This window comes from Dermochelys coriacea, chromosome 5 (assembly GCF_009764565.3).
Source record: "Dermochelys coriacea isolate rDerCor1 chromosome 5, rDerCor1.pri.v4, whole genome shotgun sequence".
Lineage (NCBI taxonomy): Eukaryota > Metazoa > Chordata > Testudines > Dermochelyidae > Dermochelys > Dermochelys coriacea.
Genome location: NC_050072.1, coordinates 4,985,263 through 5,011,000, shown reverse-complemented (window position 1 = coordinate 5,011,000; position 25,738 = coordinate 4,985,263). Strand labels below are relative to the sequence as shown.

General features: G+C 40.0%; 1 protein-coding gene and 1 long non-coding RNA gene across 6 annotated transcripts in view; one reads left to right on the top strand and one right to left on the bottom strand.

The window, feature by feature from the left end:
* Positions 1 to 25,738, bottom strand: part of KIF24 (kinesin family member 24) — a 44,095-nt gene that overhangs the window by 14,113 nt on the left and 4,244 nt on the right. For all 4 annotated transcript variants that reach the window (XM_038403165.2, XM_043515576.1, XM_043515577.1 and 1 more), the window contains exons 2-9: positions 21,043 to 21,681; positions 15,525 to 15,714; positions 13,652 to 13,749; positions 11,764 to 11,979; positions 9,476 to 9,563; positions 7,329 to 7,450; positions 3,197 to 3,302; positions 474 to 545 (exon numbers count right to left, since the gene is read on the bottom strand). In XM_038403165.2, coding sequence (XP_038259093.1) covers positions 474 to 545; positions 3,197 to 3,302; positions 7,329 to 7,450; positions 9,476 to 9,563; positions 11,764 to 11,979; positions 13,652 to 13,749; positions 15,525 to 15,714; positions 21,043 to 21,668 — 1,518 coding nt within the window. In that variant the 5' untranslated portion in view covers positions 21,669 to 21,681. The remainder of the gene's footprint in view (positions 1 to 473; positions 546 to 3,196; positions 3,303 to 7,328; positions 7,451 to 9,475; positions 9,564 to 11,763; positions 11,980 to 13,651; positions 13,750 to 15,524; positions 15,715 to 21,042; positions 21,682 to 25,738) is intronic.
* LOC119856078 overlaps positions 1 to 25,738 on the top strand; it is a 37,112-nt gene that overhangs the window by 8,532 nt on the left and 2,842 nt on the right. For both annotated transcript variants that reach the window (XR_006281795.1, XR_005293146.2), the window contains one exon: positions 7,351 to 7,477. This is a non-coding gene — a long non-coding RNA (uncharacterized LOC119856078). The remainder of the gene's footprint in view (positions 1 to 7,350; positions 7,478 to 25,738) is intronic.

Sequence of the window (25,738 nt, the reverse complement as noted above, 5' to 3'; positions counted from 1 at the left end):
AAGGCAATTAGGTTAATCAGGCATGACTTGCCCTTGGTGAATCCATGCTGACTGTTCCTGATCACTTTCCTCTCCTCTAAGTCCTTCAAAGTTGATTCCTTGAGGACCTGCTCCACGATTTTCCAGGGACTGAGGTGAGGCTGAGTGGCCTGGCCTGTAGTTCCCCAGATCATCCTCCTTCCCTTTTTTAAAGATGGGCATTACATTAGTCTTTTTCCAACTTCTGGGACCTTCCCCAAAAGACAATTCCCCGGGGAGTAACTGTGTGTAGCTTTTGCTGTCAGCTGGCATTAACCCTGTGAATGCTGATGTTTCCTCTATAATCAGAATGAATGCTTGGGAAGCTATGCAAGTGTCCAGTTTCCAAGGGGTTAACAATATGCAGTCACCAAATCATGGCTTATTTAATTTTATTACTATCATTTCAACTCTGTTCAGTGAAGTGTCAATCACTGGCTTGGTTTTGGTTTTACCTGAGTTAATTTGCTTTGCCGGAAAGGAGTATGAGCATGTTCCTGATCCAGAGCCCGAATACATTCCTTTAACTAAAAAGGAGAGAGAGAAAAAAATGTATCAGTCACGCAACAAAAAGAAGAGATTGAAACTGTACCCAAAACTATGAGAGTTCACAATTTCCCCTATTACCCTTATATCCTTAGAACAGACAGCAGCAGACTACGCTTCCTTACACTAAGGAGTGGGGAAGGCTGCCGGCTTCCGGAGACCCACAGTTAAACATGTGCACAATAACACTTGCAGTCTTAATGTCTGAGTGACTATTTCACCATCCCATAACAAAAGAGTCCCTTTGACAGATTAATAATGGACACACACACAAAACGTTACAGCTACGCTGTCAACACAGAGAGTGGGATTTAGCTATAGAACTCCCATTAAAATTAATGGGATTTGAGCAGCTAAATGCAAGTGTGCCTTCCTGAAAAAGATACCCATGATCTATTTTCTTGTTAATAATTATCAGCAAGAACAGCACATAATCTTGGAGAAACATCTGCCTCTTGATTTGTTCGTTGCCTATTAAAAGACTGATATTTTCAAATGTTGATCTCTTTTTACCATGTGTCTTCACCAGCACAAGTAGAAGTGTGTCACAATCCATACCAGACTCTGATGCTTTCTACGATTGAGAAAATGGACCATGGGTCCACTGAGGGAAGCCATTACTAGTGAGTACTAGCAGTGAGAGGAGAAAATATCTTGAGATAGATTACAGTACTGTGGTTGTAACTCTAGCTTGAGACAGAGACTGCATTCTTAATGGGACACCATCCACTTCAAATCACATTTTTTTTCTGAATGTATTTTAATTATTGTTAGAAATTACACCTAAGAGGACTCTAACTGAAAGAGATTCTCCCTCTATTTTAGGGTTTTATATTGTTAATCATAACAAGTATCTGAGCACCTTCCACATGAAATCAATAGCAACAAAGTCTCTAGTGAATGTTATAGATTTTAAAGCCAAAAGTGACCATTATGATCATCTAATCTGAGCTACTAACATAGGCCAGAGAACCTCATCCAATAATTTCTGCACTGAGCCCATAAACTTTTGTTTGAGCTATAGCAGATCTTTTGAAAAGATATCCAGCCTTGATTTGAAGAGTTCAAGTGATGGAGAATCTGCCACAGCTCTAGGTAAGTTGTTCCAATGGTGAATTACTCTTAAAATTCTATGGTATTTCTCCCTTGTTGGGGTAAAAACTCTGCTTGGGGTACGGTTCAATGGTAGACCCCTGTGATCGCTCCTTGAGGGGAGATTAGAGAAGAAAAAGTTTCTCTTTTCAATTTATTCACAAATTGCTTTGTAATGCACCTTTAATCAGTTTCGTTCTGTCTTGCACAGTCAATTTCCTCTAATTTGTGTGGCTTATTCACACAAACAAGAAGTAAAAGAAAAATCCGATTCTAAAACCACAAAAGTTGGTAGGGAGACTCATGGGCGGGTTTTACTCCTTTTAACAGGAAAATACTTTAAATTCAAACTCACTAATATCAGGTTGACACTATCTTTTTAAACACTTGTTTCAATGAGTTTATAAATGTCTTCATAATATTTCCTTTCAGCATGAAAAGTCTCATGCTTTTTCCCTGTCCTGAAGGGAAGTTTTTTGGAAAGTATGATAAAAATTCATCCAGATTTTCTGGAATTACAGTAGAATCTAAGAGTTACGAACACCTCAGGAATGGAGGTTGTTCGTAACTCTGTACAAAACATTATAGTTGATCTTTCAAAAGTTTACAACTGAACATTGACTTAACACAGATTTGAAACTTTATTATGGAGAAGAAAAATGCTGCTTTTCCTTTATTTTTTTTAGTAGTTTATGTTTAACACAGTACTGTACTGGATTTGCTCTTTTTCTTTCTTTTGTCTCTGCTGCTGCCTGATTGTGTACTTCCGGTTCCAAATGAGGTATGTGGTTGACTGGTCAGTTCGTAACTCTGATATTCTACTGTGTGAGAACAGAACCAATCAGGGGAATGGTTTTCCTCCCACTTTTCAGAGGCGTAATTTTGCATTCCAATAACAAAATAAAGGTGTTGTACACAAATATTACAATAGGGTCCACCATATAAAAATCACACAGCAGTGTGAAATGTAAAATATTTACCTGCATATATGACTCAAGTGGCTGGAGATACGGTTGTTGTAGGAACCCTGGATCTAAATTGCCTGATTTCTGTGTCCTGTAACAGTTTTTTGTGGTATACTAATGGACAATGGTTCTAACCATTTGTTCTTGGGTATTGGAATGTGTTTATATGCATACAGAGTTGAGATTATCACCATAATAATAATAAATACTCTCCAATTCTAGAGGGCCTCTCAGTAGTGGATCTTAGTGTTTTTACAAACCTGCATTAAGCCTCACAGAAAGAGAACATGAATTTACTATAGAAAATATGGCATGGACTTACTATAAAATATCAGACTTTTCAGTGCTATGTTAATCTGGCTGTAGGAATATATTTAAAAAGTTGTTTTTCCTAACAAAGTCTTTTTCTTCTAATCGGATTCATGACTAGAGAGCAATTTAATTGTCAGCATTTAGCATTCTGTATTTTCCACTGGGATCCATCCACATGTTACTTCCTTGTTTACTATCAGTCTAAGAACCAACCTAAAGAACAATAATTACAAAAACCTTCTCTACAAATGTGAGTAACCTACAGCTAAAAGGCTTTGGTTTATTTCTGCTCCTTCCATTTTTGTTTGTTTGTCTGAGTCTCTGGCATCAGCTGCCCTCTCGCTACCAGCCAAGTCAATGAAAGAGATCCTAGAAAAAACAAAAAGATGCTTTTACTTTAGCTTCTTTTTTTTAAGCTGATAGCAGCAACACACTATACCATCAGTAGAAAGATTAAATATTACTACCATAAAACAGGGGGAAATACCCACTGCAAGTATCTCAGAGGCATCACAGTAATGCCTGTAATGGATTAAGTTTAAGTAATGGATTAAGTTTAGAAATGTGTGCAACAAGAGTGATGTCATGGTGGGAGTCTGCTATAGACAACCGGACCAGGGGGATGAGGTGGATGAGGCTTTCTTCCGGCAACTCACGGAAGCTACTAGATCGCATGCCCTGATTCTCATGGGTGACTTTAATTTTCCTGATATCTGCTGGGAGAGCAATACAGCGGTGCATAGACAATCCAGGAAGTTTTTGGAAAGCGTAGGGGACAATTTCCTGGTGCAAGTGCTAGGGGAGCCAACTAGGGGGAGCGCTTTTCTTGACCTGCTGCTCACAAACCGGGTAGAATTAGTGGGGGAAGCAAAAGTGGATGGGAATCTGGGAGGCAGTGACCATGAGTTGGTTGAGTTCAGGATCCTGACGCAGAGAAGAAAGGTAAGCAGCAGGATACGGACCCTGGACTTCAGGAAAGCAGACTTTGACTCCCTCAGGGAACAGATGGCCAGGATCCCCTGGGGGACTAACATGAAAGGGAAGGGAGTCCAGGAGAGCTGGCTGTATTTCAAGGAATCCCTGTTGAGGTTACAGGGACAAACCATCCCGATGAGTCGAAAGAATAGTAAATATGGCAGGCGACCAGCTTGGCTTAATGGTGAAATCCTAGCGGATCTTAAACATAAAAAAGAAGCTTACAAGAAGTGGAAGGTTGGACATATGACCAGGGAAGAGTATAAAAATATTGCTCGGGCATGTAGGAAAGATATCAGGAGGGCCAAATCGCACCTGGAGCTGCAGCTAGCAAGAGATGTCAAGAGTAACAAGAAGGGTTTCTTCAGGTATGTTGGCAACAAGAAGAAAGCCAAGGAAAGTGTGGGCCCCTTACTGAATGAGGGAGGCAAGCTAGTGACAGAGGATGTGGAAAAAGCTAATGTACTCAATGCTTTTTTTTGCCTCTGTTTTCACTAACAAGGTCAGCTCCCAGACTGCTGTGCTGGGCAACACAAAATGGGGAAGAGATGGCCAGCCCTCTGTAGAGATAGAGGTGGTTAGGGACTATTTAGAAAAGCTGGACGTGCACAAGTCCATGGGGCCGGACGAATTGCATCCGAGAGTGCTGAAGGAATTGGCGGCTGTGATTGCAGAGCCCTTGGCCATTATCTTTGAAAACTCGTGGCGAACGGGGGAAGTCCCGGATGACTGGAAAAAGGCTAATGTAGTGCCCATCTTTAAAAAAGGGAAGAAGGAGGATCCTGGGAACTACAGGCCGGTCAGCCTCACCTCAGTCCCTGGAAAAATCATGGAGCAGGTCCTCAAAGAATCAATCCTGAAGCACTTAGAGGAGAGGAAAGTGATCAGGAACAGTCAGCATGGATTCACCAAGGGAAGGTCATGCCTGACTAATCTAATCGCCTTTTATGATGAGATTACTGGTTCTGTGGATGAAGGGAAAGCAGTGGATGTATTGTTTCTTGACTTTAGCAAAGCTTTTGACACGGTCTCCCACAGCATTCTTGTCAGCAAGTTAAGGAAGTATGGGCTGGATGAATGCACTATAAGGTGGGTAGAAAGCTGGCTAGATTGTCGGGCTCAACGGGTAGTGATCAATGGCTCCATGTCTAGTTGGCAGCCGGTGTCAAGTGGAGTGCCCCAGGGGTCGGTCCTGGGGCCCGTTTTGTTCAATATCTTCATAAATGATCTGGAGGATGGTGTGGATTGCACTCTCAGCAAATTTGCGGATGATACTAAACTGGGAGGAGTGGTAGATACGCTGGAGGGGAGGGATAGGATACAGAAGGACCTAGACAAATTGGAGGATTGGGCCAAAAGAAATCTAATGAGGTTCAATAAGGATAAGTGCAGGGTCCTGCACTTAGGATGGAAGAATCCAATGCACCGCTACAGACTAGGGACCGAATGGCTCGGCAGCAGTTCTGCGGAAAAGGACCTAGGGGTGACAGTGGACGAGAAGCTGGATATGAGTCAGCAGTGTGCCCTTGTTGCCAAGAAGGCCAATGGCATTTTGGGATGTATAAGTAGGGGCATAGCGAGCAGATCGAGGGACGTGATCGTTCCCCTCTATTCGACACTGGTGAGGCCTCATCTGGAGTACTGTGTCCAGTTTTGGGCCCCACACTACAGGAAGGATGTGGATAAATTGGAAAGAGTACAACGAAGGGCAACAAAAATGATTAGGGGTCTAGAGCACATGACTTATGAGGAGAGGCTGAGGGAGCTGGGATTGTTTAGTCTGCAGAAGAGAAGAATGAGGGGGGATTTGATAGCTGCTTTCAACTACCTGAAAGGGGGTTTCAAAGAGGATGGCTCTAGACTGTTCTCAATGGTGCAGATGACAGAACGAGGAGTAATGGTCTCAAGTTGCAATGGGGGAGGTTTAGATTGGATATTAGGAAAAACTTTTTCACTAAGAGGGTGGTGAAACACTGGAATGCGTTACCTAGGGAGGTGGTAGAATCTCCTTCCTTAGAGGTTTTTAAGGTCAGGCTCGACAAAGCCCTGGCTGGGATGATTTAACTGGGACTTGGTCCTGCTTTGAGCAGGGGGTTGGACTAGATGACCTTCTGGGGTCCCTTCCAACCCTGATATTCTATGATTCTATGAATGAAATACCAGCAGCTACTGGAACAGAGTCAGAGCGTTCTGGCACTGTAACAGACAGACAGTCATAACAGGAAGTCTAATTACTTGTGATGAGAGTGCGCCACGGTTTAATGGAGCAGCTATTTCAGATAACACATTCCCATCTGTAGATGATCACAATGCCAATAATTTGAGAGAGAACACAGATTACTTAAAAAAGAATAACTTTTTGGGTCTCCTTCCAGCTAAGACAGATGTTTCATTCCAGTGTTGTCTGTCCTAATCGGATAGAAATGCAGTGCAGTTTATAAAGCCAATTAAAGGAAAGTAACTGGTGCACTGAATTGTCAGATGGTTTCAGAGCTAATCTATGTTCCTGCTGATCTTTCTTCCCTCAAGATCTTCATTTGTTCTCATATTCTTCCCTAACTTTCCTCTTTGGCTGCTAGCTATTCTACTGATCTGTAATTTCTCCCTCGATCTTCCTCTTCTTCCACAATATCCCCACCCTCTCCTACTATCACCTGCATGCCTCCCAGCTTCGTCACTCCTTCAATTATTAAAAACATGGCACACCTACATAATCACATATCCTTCTCTTTGTAATCTTAAAAAGAAAAGGAGTACTTGTGGCACCTTGGAGACTAACAAATTTATTTGAGCCTAAGCTTTCGTGAGCTACAGCTCACTTCATCGGATGCATCCGATGAAGCTCACAAAAGCTTAGGCTCAAATAAATTTTAGTCTCTAAGGTGCCACAAGTACTCCTTTTCTTTTTGCGAATACAGACTAACACGGCTGCTACTCTGAAACCTGTCATTTGTAATCTTATGCACTCTTCCTCCCTCCTTCTTCCCCACCCTCCCAATTATTTGTTGCTCAGACCTGCTCTCTTGTCTTACAGTTAGAATAAGCTCTTTGGGATAAAGATTGTATCTTACTTGTTTGGAAGGTGCCTACCACATTTTTAGACATCCAAAAATAATAAGAAGCAGCTGACCATCTTTTCTCTGATTAGGTGGGAAGGATACCCACTTACTGCTGCAACCAATGGCCATTCAGTAAGGACCTCTGGTACTTGGTCACTATTCTACACAGCCCAGGAGCTCAGCAAACACACCTGCAAATCACAGCTTGTATCCTGACTGTCCTTGCACTTGACTGCTTCATTACCACTTACGAACATCTATGGCTGCTCTGCCATTGCAGATGTGTATCGTCTTATTTAAAGCCAACAGGATGAAATTGAAATGTCTCTATCAAATTCGATAAGTCAGCTTCCAACCTCACCTTCCACGCATTCTGTTTGCAGAGTCTTTAATTTGAATCTGGATGATAGCATGAGAACGGGAGGAATCTGAGTTGACTCCAGTCGCCCCAGTGCTACGCTCCTTCCCACCCTTCAAAATTACCTGGAAAACAAACAGGACAAAACAAAGGTAAATTGTACATACAAAACATGCACACTATTCATATAGTATATTGATTCAGAACCCCATGTATTGGTATTCAGTGCGGCTGACAAAGGGTTTATAAAGTGAGACCATCCATAAGAACGTCAATGTATTGAACTTCCATTCCTATTTGTTAAATTACTACAATACAAAATCACATGGAATAAATGTATGGTGGAAATGAAAATAACAAAATGAGGATTCAGAGGTTACAGTTGAGAACTCATAAGCAGGATGATTTTAAAAAAAAATGCATGTTCTAATCTCATTGAAAGGTTTAGTCAGCCAGAAATCTAAGAGCAAGTAATGTGTGACACCAAGTGCCAATCCACTCATCCATCCCTGTACCCAGGAGCAAATGAAACATTGCCAAAGCAAGCAGCAAGGTTGACGTGATCAATTATACTCAGACTTAACTACCAAGAACGGAACAAGATGAGAGGTGGAAGATGGGTTAAGGGACCTTCTTGGCTACAACTCTGGATAATTCTCTGTCCCAAATCTCTGAAGAGTCACAAGATTGCTTCAGCGAGCCCACCAACAATGGGAACAAAAGAGAGTCTATATTATAGTTTCTGGAACAAGAAGAATACAATAAAATGTCAACCTAGCAAAATCAAAACACTCTTTAGATACAAATATACAGTATTCATGCCTTCTGCTGGACGTCCACTCTTAATCAGCAATCTAGCTGGCTGCTATAGCTCCTGAATATTTGTTAAACCAGAGCTAAATTCAGGGAAGAGTTTGTGAACAGAAGCCAATGTATCAGTAAATAATGAATAATCATGAGATATATATTGAAGACTCTTCTAATACATTTGGTAGCATGCTATTCAAGAGCATCAAATGAGTCTAAAGGCTCTTTCTGTGTTCAAAAGAGCCTATGGACAATATGAAATGAGCTGTTTTGCCAAGATACCTGTGAGAACAAAACCATGTAATAACTCTTCTGTAGGCAGGATGTGATAATATAGAGGAATGTATTAATCTACTGTATACCAGATCTGCACTCGAATTTGCAGAAATGTCTCCAGCATATCCTGTTGCTTAGAGTTAATGGAAAAACAAAACCCCAGAAGACAGTGTCTGTCGAGTGGTATATAAATGGACAATATTGTTCCAAGTCTTAAACAATAAGTCAACTGCACTATCAGGTAATAGTTTTCAATTCCTTACTGAGCTGAATAACGTAGCTGGAGTTGACGTACCTTAGGTCGAGTTACCACGGGGAGTCGACGGGAGAAAATCTCCCATCGACTTACCTTACTCTTCTCATTGTGGGTAGAGTACAGGGGTTGACTGGAGAGTGATCTGCAGTCGATTTTGCAAGTCTTTACTAGACCCACTAAATCGACTACCAGTGGGTCGATCTCAGGGCGTGGATCCCCGCTGTTGTGTAGACCTGCCCTAAGACTATCAGCTTTTCAGATCAGCCATCTGTGTCTTGTTTGCCAAATGCAGTGCATGCCAGTTTGTAAAGTTTACTTACATTTTCCTTTTGGAACTATTTTTAGTGATGTAAGGTTACTGCAAAAATATTTCATAAATCTCTTCTGCAAATATGGACATAGCCATTTTTTTTTATATTCCAAGATATTTCAGGGTTTGTTTTGCTGGGATATTGTCATTTCTTGGGTGTTCATTCAACCTAATGGCAAAGATCCCACCTGAGCAGTGACAGCTCCAAGTCAGCTTTTCATGTGCATCACTGTAACTTGTCTTAGCTGCACATGAGCTCATTCATTAAAGGCAGTTTTGAAAGTGTCCCTTCATGCTTTGCTGTGGCCACCAAGCTGTTCAGAGTTGTACTGATGCTCTTTTGGAGCCCCATAATGGAATGCACATGTGTACATTATACAACCTGGAGCAGCAACACCTGCGTATGCCAAAAATGACCTTCTCCACTCCACGGTAACCTATTTGATAAGTTAGTGCAACAGAGGCTTTAGAAGATAAAATAAGCATTAACAATCAAATTACCTCTAATAGTAGGTCTACAGTATCCACTTGAACCTCATGCAGGCCAACGATTTGTACAACATGCTTACTATCTTCTCTTGCAAAAAGTCTGCAGAGGAAACAACAGGGCTTAGTAGAAAAGGGTTATTCTGAAGAAAGTCTTATACAGTAGTAATGATTCTGCCTAAACGTCAGTGCTATAGAATACTGGTGCTCAAACTTTTTCAGTTGCCACCCCCTTACTAGTAACGGAATCTGTCCATGTCATGTGTCGTTCCCGCCCCCACCCCATAACCACATAGCCAAGGCTTTCTCAGTAGTGGAGCTTGGACTGAAGGCAGAGGTGGGGAGCGGAACTGGGAATGCAAAAGGAGCTGGGGCTGGTGTCAGAGCTGGTCTGGGGGCATAGAGGGAATGAGGGCAGAGCAGGGCTGGGACCAGAGCAGAGGGTGGAATGGACCTGTGGCTGGAGCTGGGCTGGAGGTGGACAGGGAGTGAGGGCAGAGCTGGGCCTGGAGACAGTGCTGGACTGGGGGCGCAGCAGGTCTGGAAGTGTAGCACTCCCTCCCCGCCCCCCAAGGGGGCTGGCCCAGGCCCTGCTGCACACCTGGAAGTGTGGCACTCCCTCCCTGCCCCACATGAGGCTTGGCCCCAGCCCTGCCACATGCTTCCCCGAATGTTCCTTCAGGGGGCACGCCCCACAGTTTGAGAACCACTGCTACAGAGAAGTACTACAAGGAGTGACTAGCAAGGCAATGAATCAGGTTGTCATTAATATACCACCCGTCATGTATAATATGTACTTTTCAAATTTCACTGTTAAAGGGACACTAGAAGTGTGTATTAGCTGGATGTTCCTGCTAAAATGATCAGCACTGAAATAGTTAATGATGGCATTTAAATTGTCATCTTTAGATTTCAGAGTTCACACCTCTCTGAGAGCTTTTGTTTCAGGCTGTCTCCAGGCTCAGGAAGATCACATAGTTCTGTGGCAATAGGTGGATTCTGCAGCAGATCTGACAGCTGCAGAATCAGAGTACATGAGTGACTCTCTGCTACAAATTACAGAGAAGTGAATGTTATGGTATAGTCGGTAATACCAACTGCTTGGCTTACGTCCAAGGAAACAGCCCTATGGACTATAGCTCAACATCAAGAAGGCCTTTAAAAAGGGCTGCAGGAGAGCCAACGCAGAGAAACATGCTTGCCTCATGACAAGGTACAGATGCTCCGAAGCACAAGCCTCTTTGCTAAGCATTGCAGCATGCTCTCAAAGTGCACTCCCCTCAAGAGCCCCAGTGGTTCCATATGAATGTTAAAACCATCCTGCCAGGCTTTTATTATTCAGGAGGATTTAGCCTGAACGTTATCTTGCTTTGTTGTGTTTAGATATTTTCGGTCAGGTAAGTTTTTTTTTTTTTTTTTTAATCTGAGGAACATCTTGAGTTCTTTTGATTTTCCTTGGGTTTAGTGCCACTGTACTGACCTAGATACTTTTGCTACAGAATTATTAATGTCCGCATTCCAAGTCACACCCTCTTCAGAAAAGAGATTAGTAAACAGCCATCTTAGGGGAGTCGGGGGCTCCACCGCACTGCCAGGGTTGAGAGAAGACTGAGGAGCAGTTTGCATTTTTTCCTTCCTAGGGGACTCCTATCAGTAATTCATTCTGCTTATTTTCAACTGCTTTGTGCTACTCAACTGTTCCTAGAATGTGTAAAATTCCAGGTCAATCTCAGGTTACCTTGCTAAAGAAAGGTGAAAAGCTAATGTGACTGTGCCACGATACTGTCTTGTCACTATTCATCACAAGGGGTGAAGCCTGGCAGAGTGTATCTAATACAGAGCTCATCTCTCCGATTTGTGTCTTTGCTTTGATTTATTTTATTCCTGTAGAAATAACACAAAGGGGGAGTGTCTATATATGCTACAAAATTTAGGGCCAGATTCTATTATGTTTACTCACATTGAGCAATACCTTACTCCATAAATAGCTCCATTTAAATCAATTTCATTTATTAGAAAACTTAATTCTGCAATATTAATATCTACACACACAGCTGACCCTCCATGATGGGATTTTATCATGCATATCTATCTGAGATCATGAAAAATACAATCTGTTAGATCAGAGATTCTCAAATTGTGTTCTGTGGAGAGGGGGTAGAAACACAGTGCTGGCTGTTGTCCTTGTTTCCAGGTGCTAAAACCACATTAAAAGAAAACTTAATTCTGTTCAATCCCACTCCATAATGAAAAACTGATTTATCATCCTTTTTTCACAGCAATGTGTCTTTTTATTTAAATACCTTCTCCTTCCATTTAGCAGGTCATAAAGCTGTCCACAGTAGATCTCATAAAAACTGATCCATACATGGAGCTCTCTCCTTGACTGAGATTCCTCTAGTTGTCTAAAAATGTCTTTAGCAGCCAGTGCATAGAGTCCTGGGTTCTGGTGACTCCCTATCATAGTGTAAGTCTTGCCAGCACCAGTCTGTCCATATGCAAAGCAAGTGGCGTTGCCTCTGTAAAGATAATTTTTATTTTTAGTACTACATCTGACCCATTGAGGTCTATTAAAAGAGATTCTGCAATATTAATATCTATACACACTGCTGACCCTCAGTGATGGGATTTTATCATGCATATCCATCTGAGATCCTGAAAAATACAATCTGTTAGATCAGAGATTCTCAAATTGTGTTCTGTGGAGAGGGGGTAGAGACACAGCGCTGGCTGTTGTCCTTGTTTCCAGGTGCTAAAACCACATTAAAAAAAGCTAAAAATTCATTAACTTTTGCGATATTACTTTTCCACATAAACAATTGTAGCTACCACAGGGATGTTATGTGATCATGAGTGGGGGAAAGGACTGATTGTGAACTGAAGGAGAGCAGGTCTGCATGATTATGAAAGCAAGGAGTAGGGTGTCCATGAAGCCACTTCCATATTAACATATGGTCCACTCAATGAAAAAAGCTTAACAACCCTAGCACTACACTTTGCATGTTGAAGTTTGCTTACCTCAGTTTACTCTCAGTTGATGTATTTTTGTCTAAAGGTGTATTACTTTAACGTTACATGAACAAAATCTATAAAATGCGAACTAATTCTCAGTGACTACACAGCAAGTTATCCTCTCCTCTTAGATCTCCCTTCCCTTTCCCCAAGGGCCTGATTCATGTAAATCCAACAATGAGAACACTGGTGATAGAATTTGTGGCCCAGCTGATGACACTTGGAGCTTCTTGATAACAGAAAGCTTCATCTTGTTAATTTTCCAGTATAGACATGTAATTCCTTTCCATCAAGAGGTCAAAATGAAATTATGACCTATTCAAGCTTGCTGTTCTCTGTACTCAAATACAATTATACATGTAAAACCACCCTGATTTTTCCATTAACCAGAAGGTATATTATAATTCTCTCTCTAAATAGAAAGTAAATAAAATAAAAATAAACCACAGATTTATTGATAAAGTTTATAATTCCTTTATACTACTGTGAACTATATAAGTACATTTCAAAGTGCTTTACAAACATTCTCACAACAGTCCCATGAAGGTATTTTATTTCTCTTTCACAGATGGGTAAACTGAGCAACTGAGTTCTATGGGACTTACTCTAAATCACAAAAAGAAAAGGAGTACTTGTGGCACCTTAGAGACTAACAAATTTATTAGAGCATAAGCTTTCGTGAGCTACAGCTCACTTAAGCTTATGCTCTAATAAATTTGTTAGTCTCTAAGGTGCCACAAGTACTCCTTTTCTTTTTGCGAATACAGACTAACACGGCTGCTACTCTGAAACCTCTAAATCACAAGAAAGTCTGTCAGAGCAGAGAATTAGGATCCTGGAATCCTGACACCGAATCTCTCATTCTAACTAGACCAAACTGCCTCCCTAGTAATCCTGGGTATCTGAGTGTGCACTCCTTCTGCAGACAAATCTCCCACTGAATACAAGGGGAGTTTTGCCTGAATAAGGACTGCAAGGTCAGGCCCTTTGTTTATCAAAATTGCATACGCAGACATTTTTCTATATTTTATGTACACACACACACAATCTTAAACAGGGTAAGTGGAAAAGGTGAAATTAATGTTTTTTTAGAGAAAACTTAAGTTACACACCAAAGTCATACATGAAAAATGAAAACTAAAAGGATAGAAGTAATAAATATAAGCAATGGCTCCCTACCCGTTAAAAATGTGCTGAATTAGGGGGTGAGCAGTCTTCATATACACATCCTGATTGGTACATGCCTCCCCAAAGACTTCATCAAAATAAAAAACATGCTGAAAAATAAATATGATTTTTACACTAAAAGAAATTTCTCTCAGTTCTCCTTTACCCCCTAATGTGTAGCACATGATATGGACCTGATCCACTGCTAACTAAAGTCAACAGAAGTTTTTTCATTGACTTCAGGAGGCTTTGGAGCTGGTCCTAAGTGACCAAGTGAAACTCACTTTTTAGCAACATCAAACCACAACCCACCAAAAAATAGAATATGGAAGTAGAAAAGGAAGAGAAGATTCTGTTCCCTCCCCCCCCGATCATCTTCAAGCAGAATGTACAACAGCCAAGAAACAAAAGCATGAGTGTAACTTAAAAAGAAAATTAATCTATTTATGAAATGAACCAACCCACAGCAACACAGTATGGTTATATAGTAGACAGGATCAAAATCAGGTCATAGATGCATTGTGATCTACATTATCTATTCCACACACCTAAAATGTGTGCTGGAGAGGATCAAACCATTTGCATGCAAAGCCGGATTTTGCGATCTGAGAAGTAGAACTCCTGCACTTAGGACCTGATCCAAAGCCCACTGAAGTCCATGAAAAGATATTTGTTGATTTCAGTGGACTTTGGATCAGCCCCTTATAGATTTTAAATTTTGCTTTTTGGGGTTGCTCTCACTACAGTGAGGGCCCCAGTGGGACAGCATCTGTAACATTATACTTCAGTACAGTACAAACAAAACAGGGCTGGGTAATCTCAAATAGAAGAGTTGCAGAACTGATGACAACATGAATTATGCATAGATGACCCATACTAACATACATGCAAATCTAAATCAGTTTCAGTAAGGCTATGGCATATTTCTGCTTGCACTACCAGTGATTTATAGCAAGATTTGTTTTGACAGTATTGCCAGAATATAATTTAGTTGGGGAGATTTATTTTAGCATTTAGATGCCAAGGTGATAGGCATGTATATAGCACCTAGGATAGCTAGCTACATGGAGACTGAGGGAGTGGAATTATAGCATGTATCTGACTGTGAAAGGCGTTATATGAATGGTGCCTGAGAAAGTTTGCAAATTTAATTTTACTACCCTGAACAGTTGCCAGTCCTCGGATTATAAAAATAACACACACTAGAGTCAGTATAGCTTGCTGCTCTCTAGAAATCAGTTCTGTTCCTGGTGCTGTCAGTCAGAATGAGAATTTGAACTATGGCAGCAGAAGGTACCCAGGATTTAGAAACAAAAACCAAATGAGAACTGCACTTTGAAAAGCATTTAGCTCTGGAGTGAGGGAAAACTAGGAAAGAATCAGAGGATGTGTGTGACTCATTAAAATAGACATACTGCACTGAAATCCTGTGGAAAGTGGCTATAAGGAACTCAGCAGGCAACTGCATTCTAACCCCACTTTTGGTAGAGGATCTTCTTTTGGCACCCAAGCCTCAGAAAAAGGATGTTTATTTTTTTGAGGAGCAAGGTAGACAAGGAATAAATGCTAGTTTTTAGAGAAAAATGGTGTTTATTGGGAATTAAAATTCTGGGCTCGCTTCTCCTCTCACACGCTGGTGTAAATCAGGAGCAGTTCCAATGGATTTACATGGGGTAAGTGAGAGAAGAACCAAAACTTCTGTGTTTAATGTGAAAAAGAAAGATAGGTCTTTTTTTTATTTCCGTTATTGAAATCCCAAGCCTGTTTTCATCTCACTTGATTGTTAATGCATTACACTGTTGCTCCAGCACTCAGGCAGCTAGCACACTACTCCTACTCATTATAAATGGAAAGGGGTTTTAAGAGCAAAAGGAGCTCATATTACCTGCAGAATATACTGGGTAAGATCAACTGCCTCCTTCTTCTCATGGAGAAGAAGAGTTTCTTTATCTTCCACTGTGATGATATTAACTTCCCCCCGCCGCTCCTCTCTCAGGCCCAGCGGGCGCTTTCTGACACACACTCGGATTTTGTCAGTCTCTGTCCACGGCATCTCCTTCTCAGAGGTACTAGATCTAGAACACAGGATCACAAATTTGTGTTTAAAAAAAGAGGATGCTAGACAATTCAAAATATCCATGGACTTGGCCAGAAACTCAAATGTTAACTGTTAAGCGAAGCTAGCTCTGTTTCTCTCATTTTGAAAGATCTCCAAGAATTAGATATTATAAATGTGAAAGCTCCTATTGTTTCTCTTAAAAGGGGGGATGCAATTCTTTTGGGTACTTTTGTTAAAGTGACAGCACTGATTTTTTTTAATATCTATTTTCCTTGTAATTCTGAGCCTATTGCTGACCCAGCATAACTTCGGGTGTCCACAAACTGATGATCCAAAATAACATAACATAAGATCCATAAGATTTCCGGAGATTGTTCTGACCAGGAATTTCTTTGGACTTTTTCATAAGAAGATTGCCCTGCCCCAGGAGATGACATATTCTTTGCCTCTCATAACGGACCCAGCTCTCTTAACAGCTCTCTCCACACAGCTTTCATTAATATTGGTCTCTCTTTGTCCTTCTTGAATACTTCATTAAGAAACCTGTGGCTCTTGCAGTCTCTTCTCCTAGCCTGAATCCTGTTATTCTAATCATTCCTTTTCATTTTGGGTAGAGGCTTATACCTTCCAACTATCCCCTTCACTGTGGAATACCACAAGATTCTTCCTTTAGTACTCTTTCTTGTCTCACTGCTAGTTTCAACTGTGGACACAACTTTTGTGTGGTTGGCACCCAGCATTATATATCTTTCAACATACCCTTTAATCCTTCTCTTTTCCATCTGTCTGTTTCTCTACTTTGTCAGCTTCTGACTACACCATAACTTTCTATTACTCAGTGCTTCAGAGACTGAAATCTGATTAGTTGGTAAGAAGCCCACTCTCCCACATCTCTAATATCTGTCACACTCCATAATTAAGATATAACCTATGTTCCAAGGCCAGAAATCTCAGTCAAACTTGATTCTCAATGATCTTTTCCTCCCACATTTCCCTTGGCTGTAAATCTGCCCATTATCAACCCTGTGGTGTTGCTAGAATTTATACCTCTTTGACCCTTAAATTCTTATCACATAATAATTAGTTGTAGTAGGACAGTAGCACCCACAATGTGCATTATACAGCACACAAGGTGCTGTATAAACCAATCATGAGACATTGTCTATAACCTGAAACACTCAGTCTAAGAAGAACTAAGAAGGAGAGGGGCTACAGGTTCACTTGTGTTGCCTGCTAAGTCTACTTCAACTCTCTTCCTGCCTCCCTCAGAGACATTAAGTCATTTCTTCTCTAGCTGATTAACCCACTGTATAAAACATCTTGAAATACAATGTATGGAGGATGCGGTCATTAAAATAAAAAAAAAGTCATTTCCAATTTTCCATTTTTCAAGCACTCTTCAGCCAAATGAAAAATGATTTTCCACCTGGCTCTGAATGTGAATTAGTCAGTAACTATCATTTTAATCAAACCCTTGCCTTACTTGAAATTAAAATTTCTGCCCTGATGTCCAAAAGCTCTTTCAAAATCTTTTAATGCACAACTTTAAAGCAAACATGCACTAGACTTCTATTATATTAAAAACAATATAACAAGGGTATTTGTACCAGCTCTTCCACTTTTATTGGTACTACAGGCTTGTGATTTCAACGCTACTGTATTGCCAGTTTTGATTCATCTAAAAATACAGTGCTCAGAAATAAATGTTAAGAGCTGTTCTCTCAAGGGGAAAAGAGGTTTCCATTCCAATATAAGGCCTGATCCTACAGCTCTTAGTCAAACATGTATTCCCATCAATTTTCCTCAGTAAAACTTCTCACATGAATAAGGATTACAGTCCCTATATTTGAATGGAAACCTCTTCACCCTTGAGAGAACATTACAAGTTGAGATCATCTGACATGCTTGAGATAAAAGTCCCCTCCTGATACAGGGGGTCCCTAGTATATGTCAGGGTTGCGTTCCTGAAAAGGGTGATGCATGCTGAAATGTCGGATACTGGGGAATTTTTCCCCATAAGAAATACTGGCCTGCCCCGCTTCTTCCTACCCAGCCTCTTCCTGCCCAGTTCCGCCCCCTTCTCCGAGCATGCACTGTCCCTGCTCCCTATCCCTCCCAGCACCTGAATGCCAGGGGAAACAATGAAAGAAAAGCCACGCAAAAGATGAAGTGATGGATATGCGGATCGGGACCAGCATGAATCGGAACATGTTCCCCTATTGATGAGTGATGGATATGCGAAACAACAAATAAGGGGGAGACGTATACCAGGAACCCCCTGCATAAGCAGGATAATGCTAGGGGCCAAACGTTCTCAATGAAGGGTCACTAGTTCTGGAACTTACTTCCCAGCTCAATTTACCAGAGCCTGGATTTGGTGACTTTCAGGACACAATGAAGGAGTCACCTCTTCTTCCAGGCTTTTCCTGGGCATTGAGGAAGCAGGGAGAATTAGTGAGGGATTGATGAAAAGGAATGCTTGAAGCCTTAATGGAGACCTTATTGATGTTAGAGAAGGGATTTTAGAAGTTCTGTCTTGTTGAGTTGTAATAAACTCAAAATAAACATTTTATTACATATACTTTGTACTGGATCAAAGTATCTGTTTTAATTCCATGTACTGTACCTGGCAATTAAGACAGATTTATAGGAAATCTAAACAAATAATGATTCTGTTCTCAGGTGGCATAGAGATATATTTTATGTTATTTTCAAAAGAAGAGAGGCAATTGGGAGCCTGGCAGAGGTAATAAGGGCAGAAGAAACTTACAAGTGACTCTGTCTCCTAACATTAACATCAAATCATTTGCTATGACAAGTGAAAAACATTTTAAAACTTGTTAACAAGAGCTATTTATGTTTCTGTATGCTTAGTTTTATGACATCATTCTACAGTGTTCCTGACAGCTGAGAATGTAGTTATATTTGCCTTCACTTCCTAGGCCCTTCGGTACCTAGCCCCCATCCAACCTATTCTCTCATTCACTATTGAAATGTAAACTCCCACTTCTGATTGGCCCAAGATGCCAGCCTCCATTACCCATTATTAGATTTTCAAACAAGTACCTTTATGCTTTCTCCAGTGATGTCCCTCACCTTTAGGAGGAGTTCCCCATAAATATCCACAAAGCCCCACCTCATTATCCACCTTCACTCCCTCCTTAAAACTCTCTAACAATTTAAGCTGCTGGTGTGCTGAGACCACTGCCCGCCATGCTGACCTATACTATCTCATTGTTTCCTTGGACTCCTCTATCTATATCCATCTGTTGTCTCTTGTCTTAGACTATAAGCTTTTTGGGGCGGGGACTGTCTTTTTGTTCTGGTTTGTAGAACACCTAATACATTGTGGTCCTGATCCTTGACTAGGACTTCTAAATATTACAGTAATACGAAAGGCAATAATAAATATTACTTAATATTATCATAAACGCATTTATAAGTAGGAAAAAATAGATTTAAATATGATGTGGATTAAAAATTCTCCATGCCAAAGTAGGTTTCACATCATTTTCCAGCAGTACAGCTGTAAAACTAGCTTTTGACAGCAACTCAGTCTTGGGTAGTTTACAAACATCATGTCATTGAAGAATTTGCCAAGCCTATAAAAGTATTTTCAGAAACATTCTGTAGAATGTAGTGATTTTGGTTCTGATTTGGATTTGCGTGCATGGAAATATTCCAAGCAAAATAAGAGAAAATGCTAACAGGTTTTCAGATGTATTTCCAGTGAAGTGCAATGCTCTTTGGGAAACACAGAGGCATTATATGCACTAAATTTTCACCTCTAGAGACTCTCTGGTTCAAATTTTGATTTAGTTCACAAATGAAAATGACTTCGTTGGTTTCCTCTAGTCTTATCTATGCATATCATAAAATATCCAAGACTTAAGAAATGCCTTATATTGGAACAGCATGGAGGTGGTCAGTAACTCAGTATGGAGGTGTACTGGCAGAGCAGTATGGTCGTTCCATGACTGGATTAACTTGGTAGTGCTGCAGCTCAGCAAGGAAGTTCATCAGCTGGTCTCCATGCCGGTGACGTTTATATAGTATTTGCCCGTACTCTGCCCAGTCTAAGCCAATACTATTAGTTCTTAATTTTCATAAACATTAAATTTATCCAGATTCTTTTTTAAAGTGATACCTCAGGAGTTCCCTTAATAAAAAACTATATCCATTGTAATATGTGTCACTTTTACTGGGGAAAACTTGTGACACAGTTTGCTTTCAGTTTGGAGTGCAGTATTTTGTGAAAAAACAGTTTTAATTATGCAAGATGGCTACACTGAAAAATATGAAAAACTGACCAGAACAAAAGCAAAACAAAAGCATAAGCACTGCAAGATACTAAAGCTTATTCTTAGCCAATTCTGGTAAATAGCAACTGGTGAATTCAACTGAATATTTTTTTTTTTAAACTAGTGTTGGAAAGTCCCAAGGGCTAGTTAATGTTTCCCTCCCACACAGGATTTTCCATCACCCTTGTAGAAGTTATGCATTGTTTGATTCTAGTTATACATAATGTTCATTTAGAGTCTATAAAGAAGGATCTTCCTTTTTAAGCTTCTAAAGGAGTGATTAACTGTGCCAGTTAACTACAAACATAGTGACTGATATAGACCGACTGGCTAAGCAGTAGTTCTGCAGAAAAGGACATGGGGATTACAGTGGACGAGAAGCTGGATATAAGTCAGCAGTGTGCCTTGTTGCCAGGAAGGCCAACGGCATATTGGGCTGTATTAGTAGGAGCATTGCCAGCAGATCGAGGGAAGTGACTATTCCCCTCTATTCGGCACTGGTGAGGCCACATCTGGAGTATTGCGTCCAGTTTTGGTCCCCCCACTTCAGAAGGGATGTGGACAAATTGGAGAGAGTCCAGTGAAGGGCAATGAAAATGATTAGGGGGCTGGGGCACATGACTTACGAGGAGAGGCTGAGGGAACTGGGTTTATTTAGTCTGCACAAGAGAAGAGCGAGGGGGGATTTGATAGCAGCCTTCAACTACCTGAAGGGGGGTTCCAAAGAGGATGGAGCTAGGCTGTTTTCAGTGGTGGCAGATGACAGAACAAGAAGCAATGGTCTCAAGTTGCAGTCTAGGTTGGATATTAGGAAACACTATTTCACCACGAGGGTGGTGAAGCACTGGAATGGGTTACCTAGGGAGGTGGTGGAATCTCTATCCTTAGCGGTTTTTAAGGCCTGGCTTGACAAAGCCTTGGCTGGGATGGTTTAGTTGGTGTTGGTCCTGCTTTGAGCAGGGGATTGGACTAGATGACCTCCTGAGGTCTCTTCCAACCCTAATATTCTATGAGTCTATGAAATAAAAGTTAATGGTTATTACCTGATATAAGAATGAGGTAGTCCATAATTATACCCGGAAATATGAGTTACTCTTTGTATGATCGGAGCTTCAGAATCCCCCAACAAAGGGGCAATGTTATTTGAAGAATATATTGTAGGACAGTCCAGTTCATTTTGTGTGCATGTTCCAGGAACATTCAGAATGTCTCTTCTGGTTATTTTATTGTCCGCTGAGTCTCCTGGTAGAACATGTCCTAACATTTCCACCCAACTTTCCTTCTCTTTGTTAGCATAGAAATCAGAGAAACTCTGCAATTCAAGTTCATAGTCTTTAACTGTTCCATCCTTTTTCTCAAAGAGGGACTCAAAATGAAGTTGTCTACGAGGACCTGACCTGGTCACTTGAGGTTGGACGTATAAGTCACATGGTTGAAAATCTTGCTTGGTTGTGTCTGCTCCTTCCTCTTCTTCCTGCATAATCTTGATTATTCTAATGAGTTGAAAGAGGCGCTTGCGATCATTCATGTTATGGACCCCTAGTTTGGCATAATCTTTCATGGCAATCTTGGCTAGCTCATCTATCTTCTGAAGGCCCAGGGCAACAAACTGAGGATAATATTTTTCAAGTTCTGCCTCACAAAGGCATTCGTACAGACATGATGCCATCTTCAATTAAGCTCTATTAGAAATCAAATGAATGAAACATTAGATCCATACACAGCTGACAAAGGTACCAAAGAAAAAACATAGCATTTCCCCAGCTATCTATAGATGTTATTATCTACAACTAGGATAGGCACAAGTTAAAATCCAGGCTGCTATAGACTGGACTGTCTAACATTATGAAATGTAGTAACTGGAAAAAATATACCAAATAAAGGGCAAGCAAATTATTTCTATACATACAAAAACGTACAATAAAACAACATACAGAGATATACCCATATCTACAGTCACTTACTGCTGCAGACTCCGTGCACTTGTGATGTCTACTCAATGAATGCCACAAGCCTCTGAAACACAGTCCACCAGCTACAGAATGTAACATGCCTAATTTTAGATGCTCAACTTAATGTCCAGGCATGTGGTCCTACTGATACCCATGATTAATTAACAAAAGTATAAGAAATGGATAAAGACAGATTCAAAGATCAAGACTAAAAGACAAAGGATTATATGTATTATATATAGAATACACACACTACTGCATATACATAGTTACATGCTTTCTTTTTTAAGTTTAGATTTCCTGTGTATTCTGTGTACCATCTGCATTTTCTCAGCTGTATTTGACAGGAACATATTATCCATAAACTGAAATGTATTGTAGAGTCTCCAAATCTGTATAAAATTATTGGAATTCCATACTCAGGTTTTCTGGAAATATTTGAAAAATATCCGGCATCGTAGTTAAATATGTGAAAATTACTCTCAATTCTCAAACCTTTGCCTTCCTACCATGATGCATTTTGCAGAAGTTTATTTCCAGCATGATTAACATCTGCAAAAATTCTTACTTGTTTTATAAGACAAACAAATGCTAACTCTATCTATATCCTTTGCCTACTGAATATATGAAAATATCTTTCTAGATGTTTGGACAGAACCCAAAACCAATGGGGTCTCAGTCCTGACTGGAGACTTTTGACTGTTAACATCATCCTACAAATAAGAAATTGTGTGTTACTAAAAGCCTCCCCGCCCATTAATGCTGGTTACATTCATTTCCACAGTAATATATTGTTTAAGAAAATAAATTTACTGGGGAAAAAAAACCAAATCTTCACCTGTTATCATTAAAATCAATAGCAAACTAAGTCTGTCTAGTAAAAATATACCTTCTGTCTAATAATATGCTGACTGAATAGGATATTACAGAAATTTAAAAGCTGCATTAGACTTAGGAGCAGGGGTCTGATTTATAAAGACGGCTCAACCAGAATAAAATTACCAGTGGTTGAGCAATAAAACTTAAGAAGTTTGAAGGCAAAACCACTGTTAAAGGGGGAATCCTAATCAATATTTCTGTGGGAAATTCCAAGTAAAGATAGAGCTGCTGCTGAGATTATTAGTTCCTCAGGAAAAAAAAAAAAAGAATAGAGAATTAAAAGAGAAAGGTGTGAGGAATCCAACAGCTCAAGTAGTCTAGCCACCATATACAGTATGGGTGGAATGTTCAAAAGCACTCAGCATTCTGCTAACTCTACTATTTTGGAAGTTAATGGGAGAAAAGTTAAGCCATCATTATCCCAGCCTATAATGTTCAAACAGGAACTTAGTTAGGATCCCACTCACTGGTACAGATGACCTTGTCTGTGTGATGAAAAGAGTAAACGGAACACAAGGCTGGCAAACTAATTTCAGATGCCAAGAATCACAGGCGTTCAAAATGGAAAAAATCTGTTAGATTCCATGTTTTCCATTTCCCATTGGCCAGTGCAGGATTATGCCCTAGATTATATTTACCATCTTTAATTATAAATAATATTAAACACAAACACATAAATAGCAGCACAAAAGCCAGTTACAATATTTACTCCCATATAACTGAATTGGGTTCAGTTTTGTGGAGAGTGGAAGAAGAAGGGAAAACAGAAGTTATGGGGTACAGAAGTTATCAGGTTTTTTTTTTTAAAAATTCCAAGATTCTGTAAGAAATTAAGTTTTTATATATATTCCATGATGAAGTGTACAAAGAGTTGAATGGCTTCTTCCCCACAAAAGGATAATTTAATTTACGTAATTTTTTTTTAGGCATCAAGAAGAGTACAAATTTTGATTTTCAAAAAAAAATCAATTCTTCAAGAAAATTGCTTTCTTGTTTCATTTCTTGAGGGGAGCTAGTCCAGTAATTTACATGTTTTCTAGAAACAGTACATTGTTAACTCCAGTGCCATCTGTTGGTGAAGGAGACTTCCCTGATTTTTCTATCATGAATAACCATCAGTCTTCTGAGTTTTCATCAGGATGCAAGTACATTCATTTTGTACACATCAGGCAATGATGTTCTCTCAAGCAAAAATCTAAAACAACATACTTCATTACAATATTTTAATATCAAAGCCTGATCTTGCTCCCATTGAAGTAAATGGCACAACTCCCACTGGTTTCACTGGGAACAGGATCAAGCCCCAAACCTAGGATCTGTTAAAATACTCGACTATGAAATACATTTGGAAAAAGGGGAGCTGTTTCTGTGCAAGTAGAGTTTTCTATAGAAACATATTTATAAGGTCAAGCCACATCAGGTGTAGGGAGCAATTTGTCACTCAATTTGTTTCAGGTTTCTGTTCTTCATAGAAACACTGGACATTTTGCAGCTCTTTAGAATTCCAAGTGGTTGTCATTCACATCTTTGGATGGCACAAAGATTCAGCTTTATTTTGTAATGCTCACATTCTTCTCATGAAAAGTGACACAGTTGCTTTGACAAAAGACACTGAAGCAGGCCTGTCATATCAAAAATGAAATATATTGAGTCTGTTACCTACAGCACCCTAGTTATTAATATACATGCAACCTGACAGAGGGATAGTTATTGACTCATCTAAGTCTCAGATTTGAAACACCCAGGATCTCTGGCTTAGAGACAGTTCATGGCTTATTTTACATGAAAGGTAAACTGAGTTCCATACAATGTGCTTTATATATTTTGCGATCTTTCAGACAAGATCTTAAAAAATGAGGGCCTGTCTGCTGTGCATGGACATTAAAAATGCGATGGCATTTTGGTATAAGAGGGGCTTGCTGGAATGTCCTCAGCCAAAGTGGCAAAGAGTCCTGTGCCAAAGTGTTACACACACAGAGTGCAGTGCTGTGTGCCAAATAACCATTTGGCTCCATTTCAGTACCAATATATGCAAGTTGAAAAGCATTATGAGAATATAAATCAATATCATCATAACCTATATCCAAAACTTACTGTAAACTGCTACATGTTTTCTTATACTGTGAACTTACCTTCTGACAATCCTGTGCCTGTTATACTTCCTGGAACAGATGGCTAATATACATATAAGCAAAACAACAGATAAATAGTGATGTAACATAGTACTTTAGTTTTATATCAAGGTGGCATCAGAACCATAGAATCACACCATGAATGGTTTGTCATCAGAAAAGAATTCCAGTGTATGGTATTAGATTTTTGCTTTTCTAAAAAAAAAAGACATACAGGGAGAGAAAAGCTGGGCAATGGAAGTGGACGCCAATGGAAACTTTGTTTTCTGAAGCCAGGGAATTTGCTAGACAATCCACCTCTTGCCACAAAATTGTGATCCAGGATCAGAGCCATAATTTAAAAATATTTCTAATAATAATAACTATAATAGTAAATTAGCTCTCATAGATCTTTTCACCTACAGCTCTCACAGTACTTTACAAACCAGAGTATCTTTATCCCCATTTCAGACATGGGGAAATGGAGGCACAAAGTGGTGACAACCTTAAAAATGTGAACCAATGCAATGATGCCTTTCAAATCAACAGGTGTAAGGCAGTGGGATGTTAACTCTAAAGCTTAATGTATGCAGTGTTGTTCTAGCCATATTGGTCCCAGGATATTAGAAAGACAAGGTGGGTGAGGTAAGCTTGAAAGATTGTCTCCATCACTAACAGAAATTGGTCAAATAAAAGATATTACGTCACCCACCTTGTCTCTCTAAATCTTAATGACAGTTTAGTTGTTAATGTTGTACTCATGGTGATTTTAGTTGATGTCAGACAAGGTTAACTAA